The sequence below is a fragment of the Primulina huaijiensis genome, chromosome 3 (assembly GCF_012295235.1).
Source record: "Primulina huaijiensis isolate GDHJ02 chromosome 3, ASM1229523v2, whole genome shotgun sequence".
NCBI classification, from domain to species: domain Eukaryota; kingdom Viridiplantae; phylum Streptophyta; class Magnoliopsida; order Lamiales; family Gesneriaceae; genus Primulina; species Primulina huaijiensis.
The window spans coordinates 25,062,109-25,089,138 of record NC_133308.1 but is presented as its reverse complement, the minus strand read 5'-3'; the positions used below and the strand labels follow the sequence as shown (position 1 = coordinate 25,089,138).

Genomic DNA, 27,030 nt, shown 5'->3' with positions numbered 1-27,030 from the left:
GAAGTCATAGTATTACGATAGTTTGACAAATATCTTGGATTCGTAATGTTTTTATTGACTAGGGGGGCCATTTTGGAAAATCAAAAATTGAGTGAAAGGGTCATGTAACAACTTCTGCACATGGCGATGGAAATGGGTCGACTTTGAACCAGTTTCATCGAGACCCAAGATCCGAGTAAAAATTTCGAATGACTCCCAGCATGTGTAAACATAAACTCATACCCGACACGACCCATATCCAATACTATATGTGGGGCTCTCGATTATCGCCGATAATTATCATGTGCTATTTAATCGAATTACCTTTATAACTCTTCGGCAGAAAAAAATTGAAAATTTACAACGACCCGAGCCAGAAATTTTTAAAAAAATGATACTCGATATTATTTTATCTTAGTTTGAGACCCTCGAATCTAGAGCCATAAATTCATGTTTGATCTGTCGGGCCAAGTCAACTCGCCACTAAAAAAATGGTTGAGTTGTGATTTGGAGGTGAATCAAAACGGACGGCCCATTTGGGCAACGGTTCAGGGGTGGGTAGGTCCGCCGATTTCTTTAAGAATATTTTTAGTTATATTATAATTATTATTTTTGATAGTTTATGTATTGTTGATAAATTTTTAAATTATTTATATATGTTTTATAAATTTAAAAGATTTATATTATTCATAATAGTTTATGTATAATTGAATAATTTTAAAATAATTATTATATTATTTTAATGATTTATGTCTGTTGTATGAATTTTGAAATTTGTATATTATTAATAGTTGTTTATGTATGTTTTTTTTTTTTCCATTTTTTTATTTTTTGCCATTCTTTTAAATTTTGTCGGGTTGATCCGTCTACTCCACAACTCACAGTGGGTTGGGTTGTGTTGGATGGGAGTTTTCTCAACTCGCCTAATTGGCACATCGGCCTGTTTGACAGCTCTACTCGAATCTCACTCATAACTAATATATTAAAAATAAATTAATTATCGAAAATTTAAAAATATAAATAAAAAGATGATCGAAATATTTAAAAAGAAAGACATGGAAATAAAAATAAATTCATCAATAAAGAAATTGCAAAACTCTCACGAGACTGTCAGGAAAATTTTGTAAGATCAGTATCTTACCTGATCCGACTTATGAAAAATAATATTTTTAATCCCAAAAATATCACTTTTCATTCTAGATATGAACCGGGTCAACACGTGAGACCATCTCAAGAGAGACCTACTTGTTAATAATATTATGAAGGTATACTTATTTTAGATAAAACTTTACTAAACTCAATTAGAAGTTTGTTGATATAACATAATATTATCCTCCTTTTGTTTAGGAGTTAGTGACTTTTTCCCCTCTTATTTTCATGAGCTTATTCGACATTGATTCATGGCATACTCGTTGAGATTTATGACACATATCGATCGAGTCAGATTTGTTCTATTATTATTATTATGGATTCCCTTATTCAAGTTTCTCGTATCCATTGAGAAGGAAGCAGGGATACTAATATAATTGGGAGGTTACACTTGATTTAGTTATTACGAGGATGGTCGCATCGTTTTTTTTAATGTGATACAATGTATTGAATAACGCTAAAAAATACATGTGTCTCCTATATGACCATTAGATTAAATTTTTGAGTGTTATCCCTCCGTGTGCTTACGATTTTAGATAATATCGCTTAAAATTTGAAAACACTTTAAAAGAGTATTTATTTTGAAAATAATAAGAACGATCAATGTACTTTATTATTATTATTATTATAATATAAAAAAATAAATAAAAACAAAGTGGAACCAAATTCTTCGAAGAAATTGAAAAGTGGAGCAAGTGAGGCAAATTTTGTCAACGTAATTCCCCAAAATGAACAGGACAAGGCATAAGTTGCTGAATGCAGTGCCCGAGGTTAGGTCAACATTGCAATTTACAACCTTTGAAATCAAATAATACCAACTGATTTCCCCCAATAAATTAATGTGGTCTTGTGGGTCGAACAAATACATTCACGGCTCTCTCTCTTATTATTATTATTATTATTATTATTATTTATAAATTTAAATAATTTTTTAAAATATGTTGAAGCTATAAGGCAAAAACTTGTGTGAGACGATATCACGAATCGTATTTTGTGAGACAAATATCTTATTTGAATCATCCATGAAAAATATTACTTTTTATGCTAAAATTATTACTTTTTATTGTGAATATCGGTAGAGTTGACCTGTCTCAAAGATAAAGATTCGTAAGACCGTCTCACAAGAGACATACTCTAAGCATAAATAGAAATGATATTTTTTTATCTTTACATTTGTTGCAACATTTATTTTATTTTTTGGGTTTCGGAAAAAATAAGAGAGGTTGATAACCAATATAGTGTAATGACATAATTATTTATCTTGATTGGAGACGAGTTGTGAATTCGAATATATGTCTCAAAACATAATTTTTTTTCTAATTTAGACTCGTAACAAATTCAAAATGATGATATATTTTTATGTGTTTGTACAGTTGAAATATTTATCTAAATATGATATATTTTATTATTTTGGTTTGTCTATATTTTTTATTGAGTTGGTCTTTTGTGAGACGATCTCACGAACTTTTATCTGTGAGACGGGTCAACCCTACCGATATTCACAATAAAAAGTAATACACTTAGTATAAAAAGTAATAATTTTTCATTGATGACTCAAATAAGAGATCTGTCTCACAAAATACGATCCGTGAGACCGTCTCACACAAGTTTTTGTTTTTTTTATCAGTAGACTATCTAAAAATTCAAAAATATGGATAAAGATATGATTGTATTTTAAAATATAGATAAATACATAGATTGAAAAGTTCAAAAAATATTACTTTAGGAAAATTTTTTTTTATATTTTTCGCAAAAGGCTAAATATGATTTTCTCATACTATGTAATACATTATCTTTTTATTATAAACTATTAATTATATAACTATATAATTAAAACTGAGGTTTATATGCTAAATAATTATTAATTGATTTAGTAAATTTTTACTTAAAATTACAATTTTACCCTTGTTATATAAGTTTAGAGATGGTTTTTTTTTTTTTTCATAAAACAATCTTTCTTTTTAAAATTTGAAATTCTATTTTTATCTATATTTTTAAATTCAATATCATATTTATCTATGCTTTAAATTTTAAATTAAAAGGCATTAATTAAAAATAACAAAAATTATCATGTTTAAATAATTATTTCAAATTTGTAAATATGCATTGCGTACAAAAATGTGTTAGTTAATATATATATATAATATACGATAGATGTAGAGTAATTAACTTCTATGAAGGTGTTCACAAAATTACAATATCACTCGTAATTTAGACAAACCAAAACTATTATAAAATATCATAAATTTCGAAAATAAAAAAAAATTATCCTACTTAAATAAGTATAAAAAATATTTATAAAAACATATTTAAAGTTTTAAATTTTAATATGATTTCTACATTTTTAAAAAAAAATTATTAGCACGTGAAATAAGGATGAAAATTATGTAATATCACTTTCATCCAAACAGACCCTTTGGATCATTACACTATAAGCTGGCAACGGTCAGCAGCCAAATATTTATCCGCTGGATTTTGTTTCCACCTGTTTCACTCTTGGGCCATGACCTTTTCCCGTCTTCTTCTGTCTCCAAATTTTCAACAAACCAAATCATTTTTTGGGTCAATTTCGCCGTTTCATACTCCGTCGTATCTCATTTATGATACCCATGTTTTTTGTTTTCGAAAAACAAATTTTTATCTGAATTAAATATGCACGTATTTAATGCGTGATACAGAGTTGTGGTGAAAAATCGAAACGTAAAACAGTGTGGGAGTACTGGCGACTGGTGTTAGACAATGGCGTGCATGAAGTTGGGTACAAAGGAAGACGGGTTCCGCCTGGAGGGACAGACCTGGTCCGTCTTCTCATTTCTCTGTTTTTTCATCAATCTGCGTATATACTGGGGAATCTTCTGTTGAAACCCATTATTTAAATTTCGTTATAGTCTGTTGATATGGGTTTATAATCATATTATCTTGGGATTTTGAGGAAGCTACTTTGGTAGATAATTTGTTCCCAGCTATTTCTTGTGTTACTTGATGATATATGTTTGCGTGATAATTGCCCCTGCGGCCCTGCCAACCAGATTGTTTTATGGTGTGCTTGGTGTATTTTGGTTCTGTGATTTATAAGAGTTAAGCATGAAGTGAGTTCGGGTTAGTGACGGCTAAAGAACTGGAAAATGAAACAATGATGCGGCACTAGAAGCCTTTTTGGCATGTTGGGATCACCCAAAGGCGAGTGAGGAAAAGTTTCCACGATATCAGAGAGATATCGGACTTGTATACACATGGAAAATGTTCTAGCGAGCCAGGACTTGAGGGGTGCTTTCGCGTAATAATATGACTTTTTTTCAGTTTTTAAGATTTTGATGCCTTATATGCTTCTCCAGATGTTATATCTTCTAACAGTTGTGTCAACATTTTTGTGGAGTATTTTTCATGTTCTGATGTAATTTTGCATGCTATTTCACTTTATGATATCCGTGATTTTTCTTTATATTTTACAGGATGTGTTCCCATTGTATTCCAAGTGATATTAGCATTGAAGTGGAAGGGACTTTCTTCCACCTTCACAAGGTCTGATTTGTATGCTTTCTTTGTGTGTATTGCTTGTTGTGCTTGCAATGTTAGCCAGCTAGTGAACCATTCTAGGTGTGTATCCATGAAGAGGATTGAATGTGATGGTTTCAAGTTATTTTATTTACATCATCTTTCTTGTATACTACTTATGAACTGTTCTGACCCTTTTATTTTGGTATGTGTTCTAGTTTCCATTGTTGTCGAGAAGCGGCTTTCTGGAAAAACTTATTCAAGATTTTTCTGAAAGGATGAAGTGTGAAGACGAGATTGAATGCACTTTACATCTTGATAACTTTCCCGGTGGGGCAAAATCCTTTTTGTTCATAGCCAAGTTTTGCTATGATGTCAAAGTTGAACTCACTGCAAGAAATGTGGTGAGTCTCAGATGTGCGTCTGAGCACCTTCAAATGACTGCAAGTTATGGAGAAGGAAACCTCATCTCACAGACCGAAAATTTCCTCTTTATATTGTTCGGGAGTTGGGATGATACCATCAAAGCCCTTGAAACCTCTGAAAAGTTCCTTCCCCTAGCAGAAGAACTTCACATAGTTTCAAAAGGCATTGATTCGCTTGCAATGATAGCTTGTGCAAATACACACCTTTTAAGTTATAGTATGTCCGAGAAAAGCATGACTCAGAGTCTGGGGAGTGCCTTCCTATTGAATGGAATACACTCAACTTGTGATAAAGTCCCCTCGACAGAAGATGGCTGGTATGAGGACGTGGCATTTCTTCAAATGCCTCTCTTCAAAAGGCTGATATGTGCGGTTCACTCGAAAGGCATGGCACCCAATAAAATTGCTGAAATGATAATATTCTATGCTAAGAGTCATCTCCCATTGAACGGTAGGCAGTTGAGCTTCCGCCAGAGTACTCTGGGATCAATGCTTCCTTCTTTATCTGACGTGGATCAAAGGACTATGATTGAAGAGATAGTCATGTTACTGCCCAGTGAAAGGGGCGTCATACCTACCAAATTTTTACTTAAACTTCTAAGGATCTCGAAGATCTTATGCACCAGTCCATCAAGTCGAGAAGCACTGGAACGGAAGATTGGTGCTGAATTGGACCAAGCTCTTCTGGAAGACCTTCTTATACCAAACACATGTTACTCAGCAGAAACCCTTTATGACGTTGAATGCATTCATCGAATGGTCAATCATTTCATGTTGATTAATGGGGACTGCTCAGATTTTATCTCAGATAATTTGGTAGAGGAAATAAATTTGGTCGGAGGCTCTCAGTCACTTGAGCCTATGACAAAGGTTGCTAATCTATTAGACAACTATCTTGCTGAGGTTGCGCCTGACGTCAACTTGGGATTAGAGAAGTTCATTTCACTTGCTGCTGCAATCCCCGACTATTCGAGGCCTTTAGATGATGGGATTTACCGGGCAATTGATATATATCTCAAGGTAATAATCAATATACCTCGATTCAGTGTTTTAAGTTTGTCACTAAAAGCGATGGATGCGCCTAAAAATATGCTGAAGTTGGGACTTAAAGTTTAAGTTTTTAAATAATCGTACATCTTTTTGTAATCAAGACTTCATGTTTAGGCTCCTATTAGCCAAGTACATAATCAAAAACTTAATATACAGGCGGGCATTTGGAAATTTATATATTTTCTTGGGAAACTTTTGTTGGAAGGACAAAGCTTATTAAAATTTGTGGAAATATTAGGGTCTGGTGAACTTGAAATGACATTCCAGAGTGGACAATTTTAGATATGATTATCTTTGGAGTTATGTTTTGCTGTAGCAGAACTAGAAGTCATTTTACGTGGTCTGAATGTATTTTCACCCGACATATCATATTTATAATTATGCTAGTGTATATAAAATTTGAGGGGGGGTTCCCTTCAAGCTCCCCCTCTCTCTATGCTGATGGGACAGATTAGTATTTTTCAGTTGATATCATGTAGCCATATTCTTACATAACATGATAAGATGTATAATTTAATATTTCCGTCATAAACATTGATTAGATTTCTTGACCGTAGGCACATCCGTGGTTGACAGACTCGGAGAAAGAACATCTCTGCAGGCTCATGAATTACCAGAAATTTTCTTTAGAAGCCAGCACCCATGCAGCTCATAATGAGAGGCTACCACTACGCGTCATTGTTCAAGTTCTATTCTTCGAACAACTTCACTTACGCACCTCTGTGGCCGGTTGGCTCTTTGTCTCTGACAATTTTGAGAATTCGCAGAATCTAAGTGGCAAAGTTGCACCAACAAGTGAACACATGGCCACAACGATCTCTGAAAATAGTCTAGTATTTGCATTTGACGACATGAAAGAAAGAGTTTCTGAGCTTGAAAATGAATTTGAGGGCATGAAACAAGATATGGGGAAGCTTGTCAAGAACAAAGGAAGCTGGAATAACTTCTGTAGAAGATTTGGTCTAAAATCTAAGATACCCTGCAGTGGGGAAGCATTTCAACCACCAAAAAAACCAGTTTTGAATGGGAAATATAAGCACGAAAAATGTAAGTCGAATCATTGAATTCAAAATTTTTTTGATGGAATATCAAGTAGTTATATATTTGCGTTTTAGAAATACTGGGGGCATAGAAGTAGGACTATAGATAATTGATGCTTATTTTTATTCTTCAACTAAGCACATTTTTCTTGTCTAGTCTTTTTGTTTAGGAAGAACTATGACGTGCAAGTAGATCAATTTTTTTCATTGAAAAGACGACGGACAGAAACCATGTCTTATACGGATTATGGAAGGAAATCATATATGAGTCTATGACACGGATGGTTTTGACGAAAGAGAGCTTTCTATTCTAAAGAGAGAGAGTGGGCTTAATTATATATCATGACTTCTTGTGAATCCTATATTTTCCAAATCAATTAAATTAAATTAACACATGTTTTCGCTAGTAAATTCTTTGAAACTTTATTGCGTGATATATAATACATTGACAATATTTTTGTATTCACAAAAAAGGCTTTCAATAATTAATAATTTCAGAATAAAAAGACTAAGGTAGTGTTTACAAAAACTTATTTTAATACCTTCAAGCTTTTAATCAATAAAATATTTTGAAAATTATTTATAAAAACTGAAAATTCTTAAAATAAGTTCTTACAAACATTACTTAAAAGAAACATAGAATATGATTATTATATTCTATGATTATTTTTCCTTCTATGATGTGACTAAATATCATCTATATAATGTACTTTCATAAAAATATGAGAAACCAATGAGATCTAATGATATTAAAATAGTGGAGAAACATTCCAAATGTAGCACAAACATATTGAAATGGACATATGTCATTTTCATTGAAGCATTCTTTCCTTGATACATTTATAAAAACTAGAAGATGTGCATGTGCGTTGCACGTGTGGAACATAAAAAGATGATCTGAAGAGAACAGATATCAACTTACTTTCACTATCTTTTATTTTTCAACAATAAATTCAATCTATGATACCTAGATAAAGTTCAAATTTTATTTTTTTCTGAGTTTTTGGATACTAATATAATTGAACTGTTTTAGGTTATATATATATAAGTATATATTGTTGTAATATCCTGTCTTAACATAAAAAATTTATTAATGTAATTCATAATCAGAACTATATTTTGAATATCACCGTGACACCTATTTTAATATCACAACCTTAAATTTGTAAAAAATAATAATAATTAGACTACGAGTATTCAAAGTAAAAAAAACAAAAACAAAAACAAATTTATCAAAAAAAAATTTTACAACAACCATAATTTCTAAATTTCTCATAATATATTTTGAAGTTATAAAATTATATACATAAATCACGTCCTTGAAAAAGTAGTTACAAGTTCTGCAAGTATTTATTGGTGGAAATTTGACAGGACATAAAACCTGAATATAATTGTAATCTTTTAAAAAACTTTTATTTTTCGAGAAAAAAATATTTAAAAAAACAAAAGAAAATTTTAAAAAATTTATAAATCATTTTAAGTAACCGTAAATGCAAGAGCAATTTGTTTCAATTAAAATTATTTGAATTCATTCTTATTCCTCATTTTTCTATCACTTTGATGTATATAAGAGTAATTATTATACATAAAATCAGTTTAAACTCATTTTGCTTTTTTTGAAGTGTTCTCTTATGGCATCAAACAATTATTTATGTTTGTCACACATAGAGTTTTACTATTTGGCCTATTGACACTCGCGTCAGTGCAATCATCATTATGTTCATCATTAGCTTAGTGTAGAGCTTTACACGGTAGATATCAATTGTAAGAAATAAAAGTCATGTTTTGGTTAACAAATATAACTTTTAACATAAGGATCAAGAAATGTTTGAACTAAAAGATTAATCTTTTAATATCATTCAATTTTGTTGGGTTAAACATGCATTATGGGTGAAATCTTGGGAAGTTCTCGTGCGTCAAGCTGCTGACCCGTGAAACAGTCTCATAAGAGTTTTTGAGCTAATTTTTATTTTTAAATTGAGTAAATCACCATCTATTAATAAGTAAATAATACAGGACTAATAAATTTGAAAACTCTAATATAATTGTGTGAATTTATATATATGTCTTTATTTTTGTTAAATAATATTAATAAATACATGCCTTTTTTCTGTTCGTTTTCATATATTAATTGGGAAAAACTAACAATAAAACATGTGTTTATTATTATTATTATTATTATTATTATTATTATTATTATTATTATTATTATTATTATTATTATTTTAAATTTCATTATAGATATAGTTTTTTTTTTAAAAATGAAGTGTAAATTTCATTTAAAAAAATAAAGGCTAAATTTAAATTTCATTCCAAAAAATTGTGGTTAAATTTTATTTTTCTTCAATTTATTTTACAAGTCATTAATAGGAGTATTCTCTTGTGAGACGGTCTCACAAATCTTTATCTGTGAGACGGGTCAATCCTACGGATATTCACAATAAAAAATAATACTCTTAGCATAAAAAAAAAATATTTTTTCATGGTTAACTCAAATAATAGATTCGTCTAAAAAAATACGATCCGTGAGACCGTCTCACACAAGTTTTTGCCCATTAATAGACGGAAAAAAACATTTATTTATTATTCATATTATTACTATTTTAATTTTTTTTTAAAATAGAATGTAAATTTCATTTCAAAAAATATACTATATTTTATTTTTTTCAATTTATTTTAGAATATATTAATTAATACATGGAAAAAACAAACAAACAAAGAGATATTTATTAATTATTTTTATTATTNAAAATATTTTTTCATGGTTAACTCAAATAATAGATTCGTCTAAAAAAATACGATCCGTGAGACCGTCTCACACAAGTTTTTGCCCATTAATAGACGGAAAAAAACATTTATTTATTATTCATATTATTACTATTTTAATTTTTTTTTAAAATAGAATGTAAATTTCATTTCAAAAAATATACTATATTTTATTTTTTTCAATTTATTTTAGAATATATTAATTAATACATGGAAAAAACAAACAAACAAAGAGATATTTATTAATTATTTTTATTATTTATATTATTCATGAATGTTAATTTACTCAAATTAAAAATAAAATCGGCATATAAACTCTTATGATTTTTTTTCACGAGTCAATTTTTTGAAACATGTCTCTTATCCGACCCGAACCATGAAAAACATTGTTTTTCATTTCATAAATGACTGGATCGACCTGTATAATAGATATATATCCATGAAACTGTCTCACAGAAGACCTACTCAAAAATTAGATAATCATAAAATTTTGAATAAGAGTGTAAACTTCATCTTCATTTGATTTATTTTAGAATACATTAACATTAATTAATGAAAAAAATCAACCCGTGTTAGATGTAGATTCCATTAATGAATTAACATATATAAAAAAAAAACCAAAAGACATATATTAATGAATATTATTTAACGATCATAATGACATACATGTAAAGTCACAATTCAATTCAAACTCGTATATTTTTTAAAAATGAAATGGAAATTTTATTATTTTTTTATTTGAATGTAAATTTCACTACAAAAAATGAAAGTTAAATTTTAAAAATTATGGTTAAATTTCATTAATGAATTAATATATGAAAAACAAGAAAACAAAAGGACATAAATTAACGAATTTAATGATATGTTATTTTTCTTTAATTTTAGATTCCATTAATGGATTTATATATGAGAAACAAAAAAACAAAAGGACATATATTAATAAATATTATTTAATGATGTAGATAAAAGTATTTGTTTTATTCAATATCTCACCTAATATTACAATTGTTTAGATTTCATGAGCATTTTATGATATTCAAGATTAATTTGATGAAATATTGTAGAATTGTATTTGTATTTCACTATTTGGCTAAGTGAATTTATTTGGCGAGCAGTTTTCAATGCTACCATATTATATCTTATGAATTAGCTGATTAACCACTTTGACTAAAAAGAGACAAAAACAACCTCTTAGCCACATTGGAATATATCGAGATAATATTAGAGAAAATAAAGTGCAACTGGCTCAATATATCAATTTATTAAAAATTCAAAAAATTGATCTATTGTGTCCACAAAACTTTAGAATTGTTCTCATACCATTATAAATAGAATGAGAATTGTGTACACTTTGTTTTTCATGTATTTCTTTTTCTGGATGAAGAATTTTTTCTTTTATAACAATAGAACTTGTTAACGCCAGGGTAAAAAACTCATCTTATTACAAGAACATTAAATGATCAAATTCAAATGAAGCATATTATTTAATAATATTTATTTAGTAGCATATATAAAATTACAAAAAAAAGATAAAATAGTAAGTTTACAAAGTAAAATCAAAATAATAATTAATTTGATTGAGTTAAGTACACTATTAATTATCATATTAACTAACATGAAAAATTACTTAAAAACCCCATGAACATGAAAAATATAAAACAAATGAAAGGGTAAAAAAGAAAACTCATAAATGAAAGTTAAGTACACTATTAATTAACATATTAAATTAACATAAAAAATTAATTAAATAACCAAATGAAGATGACAAATTATAAAATAAATAAAAGAGTAAAAAGTTAAGCTCACAATTCAAACTCATATATTTATAATAGGAGTTTTGATATGCTGCACACCTCATCGGTGCTCACATAGGTGTGCACGATAGGTGTGCAGCATATCAAAACTATTTATAATAGTAATAGATATAACTTAAAAGAGAGAAATCGTGGAGTACACTTAATATTACATTGCTTATTGCATCATATCATACTGGCAGAACATCAGGAGCAGTAGAAAATCTGCATTACAGGAGAATTCACCACTAGCATCTCTATCCAAATTGCTCTCAAAGCAATGTGCCTTTTCTCTATCTCACCCCAACAAATAAAATAACAAAAAGTTATTAACCTAAGCTAGTTTTTCCCATTCCTTCCCCCACACATGCATACTATTTTTACACAGTTTATTCTTTACAAAACAAAACAAGAACATTATTATATATTGAAAAAATCACCTTGCTTCTCCAGTCATTAAATCACTACCTTGGATTCGGTCGGGAGGCGAACGACCATGTTGGTCTTAAATGTCTCTGAGTCGAAGAACCATTCTTCAATGTGGCCTGAGACCGAGTGACCATTTCAACCATTGATGGAGTTTGGTATGCCTGAGTATTGCTCGAACCACCTGTTGAATCGCCTCTAGCAGTCGCTCTTTGCCAAGAGTGCGAACTCAATCCCGACAAAATGTACGCCCTTCCAGATTCCTCGTACAAACGCCTACTTGCCATTCTTTCTTGCATTTCCTTTAGCTCGGCATCAAGAGCAATACAGAGGCTATCTTGAGATTTAGCTGACATAGTTTCTGATAACAATTTTCGACAGTTGTCGAGTGTAGAAATGGCACCAGTTAAATCTCCACGTTCAGCAGCAGTTCGTGCCTGTGCTATTGCATCTGCTGCTCGAATCCGGTTCCGCTGTCTGTCCACTTCAATTGAGAAGGTTCCTTGTCTAGCCGTCTTGGTTCTCTCAATTCTAACCTCGTGATCTTCCAAGGTCACTGTTTCTTTAGTGAAGGGGTCGTTGTATGTGCAACTTATCTTCAACAATGACGTTTTGTTGCTTGAAATTTCGGCTGGTATATTTACAGAAACAAGAAAGTTTCGCTCCTCATCCGCATACAGGTCTCCAGCATCAATGGTACCCGACTGGTGATTAGAGGACACGCCATTAGGGTAACTTCCAGCTTTAATAGATTCGAGATAGACAGTCGGGTGGATACACTCAATTTTTACTTGAACATTTTTTGCCACAACGCTTAACAGGCCTCCGATGCACTGTGCAAATGCATCCTGTATTGCCCCCACGGCCTCGATGAAAGAAAAAGTCCCTCCCGAAATTTCAGATATTGAATGCATCGATGATGCATCATGATCAGTACCAAAGCCGAAGGTGTGAACAGGAATCTTGAAACCCGAACTTTCTCCTGGGTGGATAGATAAGGGAAGAAGCGACCCGTAATTTGGTCGATTCTGATTGCCACCAGAATCATTGATTGAATACGTATCTTGCCCATCGGATAACAATATTATACTGGCAACAGGATTCTTCTCTCTTCGATCTTTCATTATTTTCGCACCCTTTCTCAAGCCTTCGCTAATGTTTGTTCCTCCACTGGCAACCAAAGAATTGACAGCTTGTAATGCTTTATATCGTCCTGTTTCAGACATTCTGCAGAGGGGAAAGAGGCGGCGAGCCGAGGAGGAAAAGGCTATAACTGCCAATCTATCGTTGGGACCAAGATTCTGTATCACAAACCCCATAGCTCTTTTTAACAACGCCAACTTCGTACCTGACATGCTCCCACTTATGTCAAGAACAGTTACAAGATCAACAGGTGCACGAGGCAGTTGAGAGATTTGCGGCAATTTTGCATCATTCCTGCTGAAATTACGCCATGAATTTGAACTAGGAGCTTTTAGATGAAGTAACACGGTAAAGCTATCAACAGTGCTTGATTGAGGAACAGCTGAAACTTCTTTATAAGAATTAATAACAACTTTTCTTTGGTCAACACCATCGACTGAACATTTATCCGCAATGTTTCTCTCAGGAGAAGCTGTTTCAATTTCAAGATTCAATGACTCGTCATCATCAAAGACTGCCGGTTCAGGGGTATGAAACAGGGGCGAGGCATTTCGACTGGAATTCGAACGAGGCGGGTGTTGATGGATATTAATCATCCTATCATTATTGTAGGGCCAATCGATGGGATTCACCCTTGATCTCCCCATTAGAGGATCAACGCTGTGGACTTGAGAGGGTATTTCTTTCCATTTTGCTCTGCACACTGGGCAATATCGATTGCCATGTTTAACATTTGATGCAATGCACTGGAAATGAAAGGTATGTGAGCACTCTGCAGTAAAGATCGCCTGGCTTCCTTGTTTGATTGACGCCAAACATATCGCACAATTCTTCTGTAAATTTAAGCAAAAGCTTGTGAGAAACATGACTTATAAGTTATCAATAAGTTCAAAAATTGTTATTCCTTATCAATACTTGATCAGCCTAACAATGCATTCTAACTTTGTTTGAATTATTCACCTTGAACCATATAACCTGCAACTAATTCTTAATCAATTTTTAATTAATGGAAAGTCAAAAACATAAATCTCAACTGTTAAATATCCAATAACTATTTAGTACTAATTATTGGAGGTTTTCTTATACAGTACAATATCGATAATCCTTGATACAATACCGGGACGAATAAATCTAATCTGTGAATGTGGATTTATCTTATTCTTCCAAATTGGTTTAAAAGCAACCGATTACAATGACTAGGAAAACACAAAAAGTTTTAAATTTCATTCCGTGTCCATATCCATTTTTGGGGAACCCAACATTTTATGTAGGCAACCAACCGTACACAACGAAACTGGATTACATACTTCAAATCCATGAAGCTCAAATCAATTACACAACTGCACCCTTAGTTTTTCCTATAACATAGATCATAAACTTTGAATTTTTTTGACAGCACCAATCCACCGGCCTCGTCGCAAAACATTTAAAATCTGAAGGTGATTCTTATGCTGTTTAACCTCCAACCAATCTAATCAATTACACATGTGGTCAATGATGCTAAGAGACAAAATCAAACCTTAGAAGAAGCTCTACTGAAGCTCTTAGACAGCCTCATCTTAATCGAACTGGGCGTAGGAGGAGTAGAGGACGAGTCCTCCGGGGTCCGTGGTGGGATGGCTGCAGCAGACCGTAGCTCAGATGATGGTGAGGAGACATCATCAGGATCATCACCAGCTAAACGATTTGCCGGCACAAATGCACACAGATTCAATCCAAGCGCCATCTTTACTTTCTTCCAATTACTCCCCATTTCTAACTATTCTCCGCGCGAGATCTCCCCCCAGAAATCCCCTTTTCAAGAAATTAATGATGTTCTTCAAAATGAGAACTTTCTTTGATTGCGCAAACAAATTAGCTCCTTTAAAACAAAACAAACAAAACAAAACAAAACAAAAAAAACCAAGAAAGTGCGGAACAAAGGTGCGGAAAAAAACCCAGTCTTGAAACAGGATTTCTCCAAACAAATCTTAAAAACAGGAAACAAATCACCCCCAAAGAAAACTCTTCACAAGAAATCAATGCTACTAATGCAGAGTACGACTTCTTTTCTTTCCTTTTTTTTAATAAGCAAGCAGAACAGAACCCTTTTCAAGAAAAAAAAACCCAAGAAAAGAGATGGACAAAGTTGAACAGATAGCTCGATTCTTGAAAATGGGATTTTTCTACGCAGGCATTAAAATAGGAACCAACTCACATTTTCAAATCAGAAACACAGAGATAGATAGATAGTCAAGCACGTAAATCACAAGGAAAAATCCAGGATAGCGAGTGATATGGTTTTATACTATTAGCATATACAGCTGTTGAAGAAAGATCAACACACAACGGGAAAAAAACCCAAAGGAAAATTGCTTTACTCTTCGTTCTTGGCGGCCAATGGGTGGAATAGCACCAAATGGATGAGGGATTTCATCGTGAAATGTGAGCTGACCATCATCGTTTGTTTGTTTTGTAACTTTGTGCTTTGTGTCGATTGGTGACAGTGCTATTGGGGGGGCCTGAGGTTGACTCTGAATGGTTCTTTTGTCCGATAATGTTTTTTTAGCATATATATGTTATGATTTATATATTTTTATGTGCTTTTAGTTTTAATGAGTTTTGTCTTCGAATGATTTTGTGATATTCATTCGACTTTTTCATTTGTCGACTTTCGAATCAATTAGTATGAATTTAGATATATTAACAAGAAAATTTCACCAATTGTTCAGCACGTGCATATATTTTTAACTTAATTAATCTATTTTTTTTATCATACTAATTAATTATTTTTAAATGTTAAAATAAGTTCTTTTAATATATTTTTATTGAATTAAAGAATGTGTGCTTTTGTCCGACTGATAAAATAGTTAGAGTAATTTTTTATTTGTTATATATTTGGTTGATTTAATTTTATAAACTACTCAGAATATTAACAATAAAGTTAAGTGACCAATATTTTCGAGAAAATTTGTTGTACATGTTAAAGATTTTCTTAGATAACATGCTTTGGATGCTACTATGTTAGCCCATAAATTTACCCGGTGGTTGTGAGTTACATCGTCTAAAAAAAGTTACAAGTTACAATATTTTGTTTTAAGAGTACTTAAATTGAAAATTTTAATGATATGAATTAGTTCAGAGAGAGAGATTGTGCAATAAATGTTTTTCAAAAATTTATTTGACTATCAAAATTTGAGTCATTATTTAGTTACGTGCAAGTTGAAACTTCCGTTTGGACAAAATGGATTTTAGGTTAGGAAGATGACTCAATATGAGACCTAGGTATGACCACAAATTTGGAACATATGATTTCGGATTTGAGATTGTTTTGATTTCAATAATAATAATAATAAGTGGAACTAGAATTATATGATTTTGTTTTTTTCCCTTTATTCTGATGATTTTGATTTTGATTTTGATTTAGTTGCTACTCGAATTAAGTTGAATTGAATTATTGTTTCGAATTCTTACAATCAAGGTGAAAATAATGGCGCTAATCCAACCAGAATAATTTAATCTAATTATCTAACAATTATATTTAAAAAATAAAAGCAATAAATATCATAATAAGTTATTATAAAAAGTTAATAAATGTTAAGCAATTTAAATTAAATAAATCTAGTTACTTATATATACTACAGCACCTTGAACATAATATTAATTTCCGATTTCGGAATTTTGTTTTGGCTATGGTTTTTTAATTCGAGAAATCGAAACAGGACCATAAATTATACCTTCACTGTTTGATTTTAACGTTGAAACTGAAAAATACTTTCTATTATTGGAAGATAATTTCGATTACTATTTACTATTAAAAAGAACAGTAATTAGGTCTATATTTTTTTATAATGTGGAATTTTTTATGTTTAATATTAGAATATTTTTATTAATTGTTTAATGCAATTAAATAAACACGACTAAATAATCTGTCATCATTAATAAATTACTCACTATATGATAAAGTCTTATATTTTTAACATATTATTTTCTTAACTATTTAATTACAGTAGAGACAAAAATATCACGAAATCACATGCTTAAGTAAGTAGTTAACAATAATAGAAGAATATATCAAATCCAAGAATAATAAAAACATAAATATGTCATCAAATTGCAGCAGAAATAGTCAATATTTGGGCATTCGCAATTAATAAAAAAAATAATTATTAATTATGAAAATCACCAACTCCAATGTCGATCAACTGCATACATACATATATACATACATATAAGTGTGTGTTTTTATTTTTATTATTTTGTGGATGGTCGACTTTCTATTCTTGTATTAAGTGATATCACATTAACACTTTCGATGAAAAAAGATTGAAATTGTCAAAATTTGAATAATAAGACTAAAATTGAAATTTAAGAGCATCGAAAATCAAAATTACAAACACAAATGTACATAACATAACCAAATAGATTTCCCAATTATTTCAATAGTATTTGTTTAATTCAACATATTACATTTTTCTTGTTTAGATGCAGATTCTATTCATTTTTTTTTTGTGTTTTTTTCTCGTTTTTATTATATTTTCAAATTATAATTATTCTGGTTGCTATAATTGTTATTAAATGACATAATATTCTTTCATGCATGCCATCGCAATTGATTTTTCTTTCAACTTGCTTTGGAACATCAGAAAGCCAAATTCATACGACATGTATAAAAAAAATATTAGGTCAAATAAATACATCTCGCAGCTCACACACACACACATTATATTCAAGCCACACAAATTTTAGATTATCTTCGTGTTCAATGTCGAATCACGTTAGTCAGATAAATTTTATTAAATAGATATTATGTAACAGGTTCGCTAGAAATTCGAGAAAGTATTGATCCGAGAGTAAATTGGAAATCATTTTTTCAACATATTTAGCTTTTGTTTCAATTAATATTATGGTTTTGTACTTATTTTGACCCCTTTTAAGATTAAATTATGGAAACATTTGGAATCAGAATCTTGAAAATAGATTATCCAGAGAAAAAAAAAGGAAGACTAAATCTTATATTTTTCTGATAAAAAAATCAAACACACGTGTGCCGTTTGCCCACGATATTGTTGACTTTATGACATTAATACAATAGTTTAAATATTTTGTTTTTCGAAAACAATAGTTTAAATAATTTTAAAGGGCGAAAAATAATGTCTTTGTACAGTTAGAAAAACTAGAAGAAACTTTATTTTATTTTTATGATGATGGAATCTATAACTAATATCTTTCGATGCGTACTAGGTAAACTCATGTACTAGTGTAGTAGCTTGTAAACCAAATTAGTCACGTAAACCGCACTGAGAAAACCTTGTGTGACTGACTCGTCTGAGAAGATGTTGATGAAAAAAATAAATATATGATCATTGACTAAATAATCGCCTACTCTACTAAATCGGAGATACCAAGGACAAGATGCCCATTTTATTGAATATAAACTATGATGCTTTATCCAATTCCTAGAGTTCTCATTTGTAAATGTCCAGTTTCTAAAAAAAAAAAAATCCCCTCGTAGTGTTCAACCATGGATGATATATTTTTATAATTATTTTTTTTCAAAAAAAAAACGAGCAAGTGCAGTTCATTATTCCCCCTTTATTTAACTTTAATTTAGTCTCTAAAAGACAACCTTTTAAAAGGAAAAGTTCCTAAATTTTTAGGGTGGAAATAAAGTTCATTGTCCCTAAAAGAGAACGAGCTAGTAGCCAAGAAAGGAACTCCTTTTCATTTGAAACATCCTTTTGAGGCACTCAAAATTATTCACAACCCAATCAGATTTAACTAAATTAATAAAACTTTTTATAATTTCAAGACATGTCATATTAATCAATTTTTTTTATATTTAAACTTCAATAATTAATCAAATTTAAATATCCATAAAATTTGATTGTGGATAATTTATCTTGATTTATTTAAACAGATTTAATTAATTTTTTGTACTTTCTTTGTCTACATAAACATGTCTCGAGTCCACGTCCAAGTCCTGTAAATAGTGCGAACATTTACTTTATATCTTTGTAATCTAAAACGATTATCATATTTGTATTTTAAAATAAAAAATAAAGTTTAATTAAAAGTGACGCTTTATTCCATGATTCCTTTGTTGAAAATATAAGATTCCCCTTTGACCATGATAAATTTACCTTAGTTTTTGGGACAAGTCAACTAAAAAGAGAACCTTTTCTTGGTATTTTCATTTTTTCCCCATAGTTTATTTATTTATCTGAATATACTCTCACAGCATATTTATTGATCCTGAGCCGAGCTTTAGCTCAGATGGTCTCATCTTGTTTCTCCTTTGTAGTCTCAGATTCGAGTCCTCTCATCCCTATAATAGAATTTTAAAAAAAAAAAACATATTTATTGATCCTCTAGATTCATCACGAAGTTACACACACGCACACACATATTAACGAAGATTTTCTGTTGGAAGATATTGATTTATGATATTGAAATCTTATATTATATTGATATTTATAATTTTGATATTGTAATCTCAAATGATACTGATATTGTTATCACATACAATTCTCAATAATGTTTATTTTCCTCTATAAAAATTCTTAAAATCTTGTAAAAGTATTGGTATTTTCCAGCTGCACTGTGATAAAAAAAAATACTGATAATAAAAAATGTAACAAATATAGTGATGAGAAATTATGTGATTTTATTTGTTATATTCTAACTATTTTTGGGAAAAATTTATTGTGTGATTCTGATTCTATCAGATAGTCTTCCAACGTAATTCGACATGTATGACTCCATTCTTTGAATCTATCAAATGATATTTCTGGTTGATACGTCCGTTGTGAACCACGTCGGAGAGGTTGATGTCAACATGTCCCAAAGATTCCTAAAACATGTAATAAATTTATAGTTAGCAAGAAAATATGAGATCACATGTATCTGAACTAATTTGAAAAACAAATATTTGTAAGATGAAGATCATAAGAATCTGGTAAATAATTATCTGAGTTTCGAATACCTTCGAATGGAAGCTGATGCCGGTGCGCTTGCTCATGACTTTTATATGTATCTTCTCTTCCAAGGGAGGTTCTTCGGACAAGAACTGGAACTCTTCGTCCCACGCCGGATTACGAGTTCTCTTAATCATCTAAACAACACCAAATTTCTCAATCGAAGCGTAAATGATAGGGTGTAAAAGAGACTTAAAAAACAATGGAAGTCCACCTTTGATTTCTTTGTTTCCCCTCGAAATATTATCAAAACGTATGGATTGTTGTGGCGTGAACCTTCTACGTCATGTGCTCCTTGGACCGAGAGTAGAAGTAAGCCTGCTCCCTTCGGGCTTCCATTACCAGATGCCCCATCAGTTATACTATCTTTTCTACCATATCCTTCAAGAATCCCACTAAAAATATGTAGATCTTCTCTAAAAGGTGCATATGTAAGCTCGAGTAAGATTTGCCCTCGTAGCTTCTTGCTGCGAGGAGCAGAAATACTTGTATCTTTCAGCAAGTCGAGTGTTGCCTCCGTTGGTACATTTGGTGTTAGTAGTTTCAGAGGATATAGTTGAGTCCCTAATCTATCGTGAGCACCCACCTGTTAAACGCCAAAACAAGATAAAGTAGTAAGAAATACAAACTTAGTTTCCATGGCCCAAAACCAACCATTTGAGACGTTAGACGTAAAAGCAACGTTACGTTAGATAATTAAGGTATAAACCTTATCCCAGTCGTAGACGTTTATGTGAAGCATTTGAGATTGAGGGTCCTTCACGGCCAGTTTGAATTCCTCGTTCCACTCGGGATTCAAAGTTTTCTTTATGACAGTAGTTTTTTTAGCCGGAAGCTTCTCTCCACTTAGGCTTAGCTTAACATAAGGATCAGATAATCCGAGTAAATCCATCTTCAAAAGCTTCACTGCCCGAATGACTTTCACGTGCAAAATTCCGACTGGTTTCTTTATCGCTACCCTGTATAGTCGAAGGCCAAATGCTTAATGACAAAGAATTTATAAAATTTTAAGATAAAATCACTAGAAGTTCGGCAATTTGAAGTAAGTGACCGACGTAGAAGCATCGAGGATTGGTACATCATAAGACTTAGGCCAGAGGTAAAGATTTGAAACTTCTTTTTTAATCCTCTCCTGCCAATAGAAAACTATGGATAATTACATCTCCAACGAAAATCCAAGTCTCCAAATCTTAAAGATATACGACTCATGCCAATGATACCTGAACATATCGATAGAGCCCAGGAATGGACATGATGTCTCCACCCAACACATTTATTCCAAAGTCGATGCATGGCTGAACTCAAATATCAATTATAAAGGAGAAAATGAGCTTTTCCATTTAACAAAGTAAAATAATCAAAGGAATGTTTAACATTCAGAACATTCGAGTTACCTTTTCCATCAAAGATACAACAATATTTGCAAAGCATGGAATTGTAGGCACGAGTGGCTTAAGTGTTACCCGTGGTGAAGCAAATACTTGTAAATCCACCAACTTTCAAGCAATAATATCAAAATGTCTCAAAGTAGTTAAAAATATCTTAACAAAAAGTCTATGAACACAGTTTCTTTTATCGTCTAGGAGCATTGACTGAGTTTAATTTACCTGAATCGGCACACGAATGGATGAAATAGTTAACACGACGACTATATTTGGATTGCCAGCCCATCTAATCGCTGGTTCCATAACCAATTCCCTCTCATTAGTCTCAACGACTTTGAGACCTGTCAATAAACAACCTCTGCATCAGATATCAAGTTTTAGAACCACGCTCAGCATTAACTTTTGGACTTGGCTTCATCCAGAACAAGAGCAAGAATTAAGTCTTCATCACAAAAAATCCAACAGTAATAAGAAATTTTTAAACAACGAAATGATTCAGTTGGACGATTAATATTTTTCCTTTCAAAAATAATTTAGTATGATTCCAACGCTCGTTTCCCATGATCGAAAAATCAAGGGACATGTCAAAAGACTCGAAACATTACAAAATTCACGCTTCTAGCCAAATGTCTTATTTTTAGGACCGTGGCAGGAAATATAAGAGGACTAAGCATACCATGTATGGTCGGTGGAAGCTGTCCAAGGCTAAGATTCTCGAACTCAATCGACTCTATCTTAAATTTCCCGATATACTCTGTAAATATGGGCTCTGCCGAGCTTCTAATTATTTTACAAATAGCCTGTACATCATAGTTTAGATAAAATACATTTTCTGGTTAAAGCATCAGAAGGTTCAGAGATGTAAAAAACCTTGTCGAGAAAGGGCCACATATCAGACAAAAATTTGTTTAACCAATCTACCTGCATATGACATAAACTTTGTCACAACATCGAAAGACAAACAAAACAAAGCCTGGTAGCCTCTTTGTTAAGCAGGCTCGAAATGAAATGGAAAACTGAATACTCACTCGATCAAAATCGGGACTCTTCACCCACAGAGGAATTTCAGGCATAAGATCTTCCAATGAAACTGTATCGAGCTCATATAGTGGCCTGATTTCCAGATCCTAACGTCAACATTCACGCACACTCACTCATTATCTCATTTCATATTTCAAACAACCAAATGCATCTCGAGTATATTTCGAGGGGCGTTATTCTTAAAATTTCTTTGAATAGCCAATCGAAAATCGATTGGACCAGGAAAGACCTTTTACAACAGCTAAGATAAAACACGAGTGGGAAACATTTTTAAAAAAAGCATAGAAAAATTCAATCAAATCAAGCTTTTTTATGACATTACATATCAATAATACAAGTAACACCCAAGAAAATAGGGTCGGGCCGGCTCACATTTTGCAGGTAATAATTCCATTTTTGGTAGAAGTTAATATCACATTAAGCCTGATTTATAGATACTTAGACTTTATTTACATCACAACATAATAGATGATGAACTTGAAATCTTGAACAATGATCAAACTCCATTCATTAAAAAAAGGGATAAAATTTCCAATTTTGGTATAGTTTATAAATGAGTTCTATTCACAACAATAAGTCAGAACATAAACCCCGCTTCACACATCAACAAGAAACCAAATATATGTATCATTGATCAAGAAAAAAGATCATACAAAATTCTACACAAGAACAAAAAACATGGGTTTGGATGAAAACTGGTTATTATTTGACATATAAATTTAAACCCAATAATTTATTTTATTTTTTAAAAAACAATAAAAATTCCCAGTAAAACAAGAAGCAAAATCAAACAAGATTACCTCAACATCTCTGGATTCAGAATAAATAAAAATATAAAATCCAATCAAGAAACCAAGAGGAAGCCCAAGCCCAAAACCAAGAACTCCCAATAAACTGCTCAGTAATCCCATCTGGTTTCTTCCTTCAACTCCGAAAAATGTCGCCTCTTCGATCGTACATAAATCAAATGTAAAAATCAGTTCAAATTTTTTTAAATAAATGAATAAGGACAAAAATTACAGGTAGGAAACGAAAGACGGGGCATTGGAAAAGCAAGAAAAAGAGGGTGAAATGAATAAGAATCAGCGAAGAATATTGAAGAGGATTACGATGGTATTGATTGCATAGGAGAGCGAGTGAGTTTGAAAACTACGAAGGGACTTAACCGAAACCGCCAAAAGGCAGACTACTGGATAAAACACTTCACAAAGTGGGGTTCATTCAAACTATGATGATTTTTAATGAATTTTTAGAAATTATAGATTTTATGGATTTTTAATATTTTTATTGATTTTTATATAATATCATATATTTACAAACAGATTTATGTAGATTTTTATAGATTTTTTGCAATATTTTTATAGAATTTTGTAAACATTTTATATAATTCTAATGATTTTGTACATAATCACAACATATTATTTTGAATTAATAATTAATTAACATATATAATATATATGTTGGAACAAGAATTTTTATATTTTGGTGTCAACAAATAATTAAAGCAACTGATTTAAGCAAAATTGGTATAGTCGAACAAAACTGACTATTTTTTTTTATCATCAGGCCAGTTTATACCAGAAGGCCAAACTGTTGATTGGATAGAAGTTTTTCGTACAAAACTGATCGCATGAGTGTACGACTGTCAGATAATATTGGACAAAAAACAAACCAACATTCACTTTCTTTTTGAAACAGGTCTATTTTAAAATATCTATATATAGATAGAGAAATGTTTCAGTTTAGTATTAAGTTTAGTAAGGTTACGACTTTTAATGAGAATCGAGCATTCAAACTTCCATATATCTTAACCGAAAATTTCAATAAGTCAAGCACACTTTATAAATAATTGTATTTGATAATCAATGATCATCAAATGCTAGGATATAACAATATTATAAATCATTGTATTTAAATAGCGGTCTATATATTATCAATCTTCACATGAGGTGTACTAGGAGTTTCAGTTTGGACTTAGTTCAACAATGTTTAAGTCCAAACTGAACTGGGATTTTGCAAACTACTTGTACTATCAAAAGTCTTCTAGTAGACTATTCCCAAGGGGAATAATTAGTGACATATGAGCTTGAGTTCTCTGAACATGCAGAAACAAACTCACGTGTTTCACAATTCAGTTTACCTTTCATTCTACCTAGTCTAACTAGTTTTGCTTATTTGATATAATCTGTCAGTTTGGCTTCTTTGTGCACACTTGTTAGTCAATTGACATTGACAAGTGATAATATATTAAATTCAGCTGTCAATCCCACTAAATTAACTTTTAAAAAAATAGATTGTATCTGGTGTTTATTAAACCTCTTTTAAACACTATAACCGATTCCATCAATATTCATTTTGTAATATTTTAAAAAAAATTTAGTAAATAAATTTACTTATATAAAAGTTAAATCATTTAATCTTTACACATATATATATATATATATATATATCCACAAAATATACACAAAATTTCTATAAATAATTCAAAATCTTGGTTGAATATCTCGAGACTTTTAAAATATACAAAAGTAATTAAATTTCTTACATTGAATGCACCCCTAAAAAACTTATGATATAGATTTATGACTCGATTTAATTTATGAAAAATATTATTTTTTATGTTAAAAATAAATATGAATCGAGTTAACTCGTCATACGAAAATAGATAATCTCACAAGAGACGTACTGTCAAGAAGAAATTATTGGGATAGATATTATATATGAGTAGGTCTCTACAATCTCATGGATCTATATTCGTAATACGGGTCGATCTGATCCATATTTGGATAAAAAAATAATATTTTAATATAAAAAGTAATATTTTTGTAAAAAAAATACATTTTCATAAATTGGATTTTGTCTTCACAAAACTAATCAACGAGACAAGTTTTTTGACTATATAATATATGTAAGTGGTCCACGCACACTATTATTCTTCATATATTTTTTAAAATTTTATTAATTATTTAAAAATTTCATTATTAAGATTGAATTGATATTACTGTTTCTTTTCATGCATTATTCAGTAGAATAGGTAAGAACATAAAATAAGTATATATACAAATAAATAAATATTTTAATAGATTTATCATGTATTTGGAAAGTGAATGAGATACAGATTACATAGTATCTGTATTTGTATATTTATTGAAATAGTTTTTATGTAATTTTACATTAAACGAGAAAATATTACTTTTGTAATTTCTCAATGCCTTTTTTTTTCGTGAAATTCAATTTCAATTGATGTAACGATGTTGGACCACTATGGTCTCACACTTAACATGCGATAATATAGCAATATATTACATAAATTGCTTATAGTTATTGATATAATGCATTTTCCTTTAAATCCTATAAAACAAAATGATAACTTAAAAATAAGGATTTCGATTATTATAACTATTAATAAAATTTATTAATTTGAAAATAACAAAAATCTTGCTTAGATAATTTTTCCAACTATATATATATATATATATATGTATTGCCAGAACGAAAATTATTGTTATTTAAATGATAATTGACTTTTACATACCAAAAACTTCAACACTAGCACGTTGCTTTTAAGTAGGGTTTGGTTTATAGGAACTAACGAATCGTGACACATATGATGTGTGTAATTCGTTAAAAAAAAATAGAAAATATATTTTTTAAAAAGTTTAAAATAAAATTTATCAATCTTCAAATTGAAATGATATTAATAGATGTCTTATACAAGAAGATAAATTTCATATAAAAAATATAATCCTATAAGAAAAATCGGATAAAATTGATCAGATAAGTTGACTTTATATTAGTAAAATAAATGATTTTTTCGAATAATTAATTTTTGAGTAGGTATTTCATAAGATGGTTTCACAGATCTTTATTCGTGAGACTAATCAATCACGCACATATTTACAATAAAAATTAATATATTTGACATAAAAGTAATATTTTTTCGTGGGTGACCCATATAGAATATCTGTTTCACAAAATTGACACGTGAGACCGTCTCACATAAATTTTTATGTTAAATTTTTGTCATAATACCAACATGTAATTGGATATTGTCATGCATCTGGCTAAAATTGAGAACTCTGACGAAAATGATGTATCTGGGAGTTAAAATTGTTTTTGATCTATATTATTATCTATATATATATAAGATGTTAAAAACAAATTTGTAAAAAAAAAAATTGAATTAACCTAAAGCAACATTAATAAATAACTATTTAACTCGTGTATTGTATGTTTAACCTTGCAATAATTAAAGTGAAAATTTTATATTAAATACAAAAATCGAAATACATACAAATATGAGTGATAAAATATAATAATATAATTAATAGTATTAAAAGATTAAAATTCATAAAAAGTGTGCAAACTTGTTACAAAATATA

General features: G+C 30.5%; 3 protein-coding genes across 4 annotated transcripts; 1 reads left to right on the top strand and 2 right to left on the bottom strand.

Annotated features, from left to right (window-relative positions):
* The first annotated feature begins 3,640 nt into the window (after positions 1–3,640).
* On the top strand, positions 3,641–7,292 carry LOC140974015 (BTB/POZ domain-containing protein At5g03250-like). Its single transcript, XM_073437214.1, has 4 exons — positions 3,641–3,926; positions 4,581–4,650; positions 4,842–6,068; positions 6,656–7,292. The coding sequence occupies exons 1-4, from the start codon at positions 3,868–3,870 to the stop codon at positions 7,160–7,162; spliced, it is 1,863 nt and encodes a 620-aa protein (XP_073293315.1). The 5' UTR covers positions 3,641–3,867; the 3' UTR covers positions 7,163–7,292.
* Positions 7,293–11,912: 4,620 nt separating this feature from the next.
* Positions 11,913–15,734, bottom strand: LOC140974014 (E3 ubiquitin-protein ligase WAV3-like). The gene is made up of 3 exons (XM_073437213.1): positions 15,627–15,734; positions 14,786–15,127; positions 11,913–14,099 (listed from the first exon to the last, which is right to left on the bottom strand). The coding sequence occupies exons 2-3, from the start codon at positions 15,017–15,019 to the stop codon at positions 12,162–12,164; spliced, it is 2,172 nt and encodes a 723-aa protein (XP_073293314.1). The 5' UTR covers positions 15,020–15,127; positions 15,627–15,734; the 3' UTR covers positions 11,913–12,161.
* A 4,080-nt stretch (positions 15,735–19,814) lies between these two features.
* LOC140974013 (synaptotagmin-3-like) lies at positions 19,815–23,831 on the bottom strand. Of its 2 annotated transcripts, none has more exons than XM_073437211.1 (12): positions 23,449–23,831; positions 22,636–22,734; positions 22,478–22,528; positions 22,284–22,407; positions 21,830–21,948; positions 21,617–21,718; positions 21,443–21,517; positions 21,278–21,354; positions 20,932–21,181; positions 20,437–20,808; positions 20,231–20,359; positions 19,815–20,098 (listed from the first exon to the last, which is right to left on the bottom strand). In XM_073437211.1, the coding sequence occupies exons 1-12, from the start codon at positions 23,557–23,559 to the stop codon at positions 19,970–19,972; spliced, it is 1,638 nt and encodes a 545-aa protein (XP_073293312.1). In that variant the 5' UTR covers positions 23,560–23,831; the 3' UTR covers positions 19,815–19,969. The 2 variants fall into 2 exon arrangements, with proteins under 2 accessions (XP_073293312.1, XP_073293313.1); XM_073437212.1 differs by having other exon boundaries at positions 23,502–23,830.
* Positions 23,832–27,030: the final 3,199 nt, after the last annotated feature.

What these genes read in the sequence shown, in the direction of transcription:
- LOC140974015 (XM_073437214.1), top strand. Translation starts at nt 3,868, where the DNA reads ATGGCGTGCATGAAGTTGGGTACAAAGGAAGACGGGTTCCGCCTGGAG. An exon ending in CGCCTGGAGGGACAGACCTG is followed by an intron (nt 3,927 to 4,580) that starts GTCCGTCTTCTC and finishes TATATTTTACAG; the next exon opens with GATGTGTTCCCATTGTATTC. An exon ending in CAATTGATATATATCTCAAG is followed by an intron (nt 6,069 to 6,655) that starts GTAATAATCAAT and finishes TCTTGACCGTAG; the next exon opens with GCACATCCGTGGTTGACAGA.
- LOC140974014 (XM_073437213.1), bottom strand. Translation starts at nt 15,019, where the DNA reads ATGGGGAGTAATTGGAAGAAAGTAAAGATGGCGCTTGGATTGAATCTG. An exon ending in TCAGTAGAGCTTCTTCTAAG is followed by an intron (nt 14,100 to 14,785) that starts GTTTGATTTTGT and finishes TTAAATTTACAG; the next exon opens with AAGAATTGTGCGATATGTTT.
- LOC140974013 (XM_073437211.1), bottom strand. Translation starts at nt 23,559, where the DNA reads ATGGGATTACTGAGCAGTTTATTGGGAGTTCTTGGTTTTGGGCTTGGG. An exon ending in TGTGGCCCTTTCTCGACAAG is followed by an intron (nt 22,408 to 22,477) that starts GTTTTTTACATC and finishes TATGATGTACAG; the next exon opens with GCTATTTGTAAAATAATTAG. An exon ending in GGGAAACAAAGAAATCAAAG is followed by an intron (nt 20,360 to 20,436) that starts GTGGACTTCCAT and finishes GGTGTTGTTTAG; the next exon opens with ATGATTAAGAGAACTCGTAA.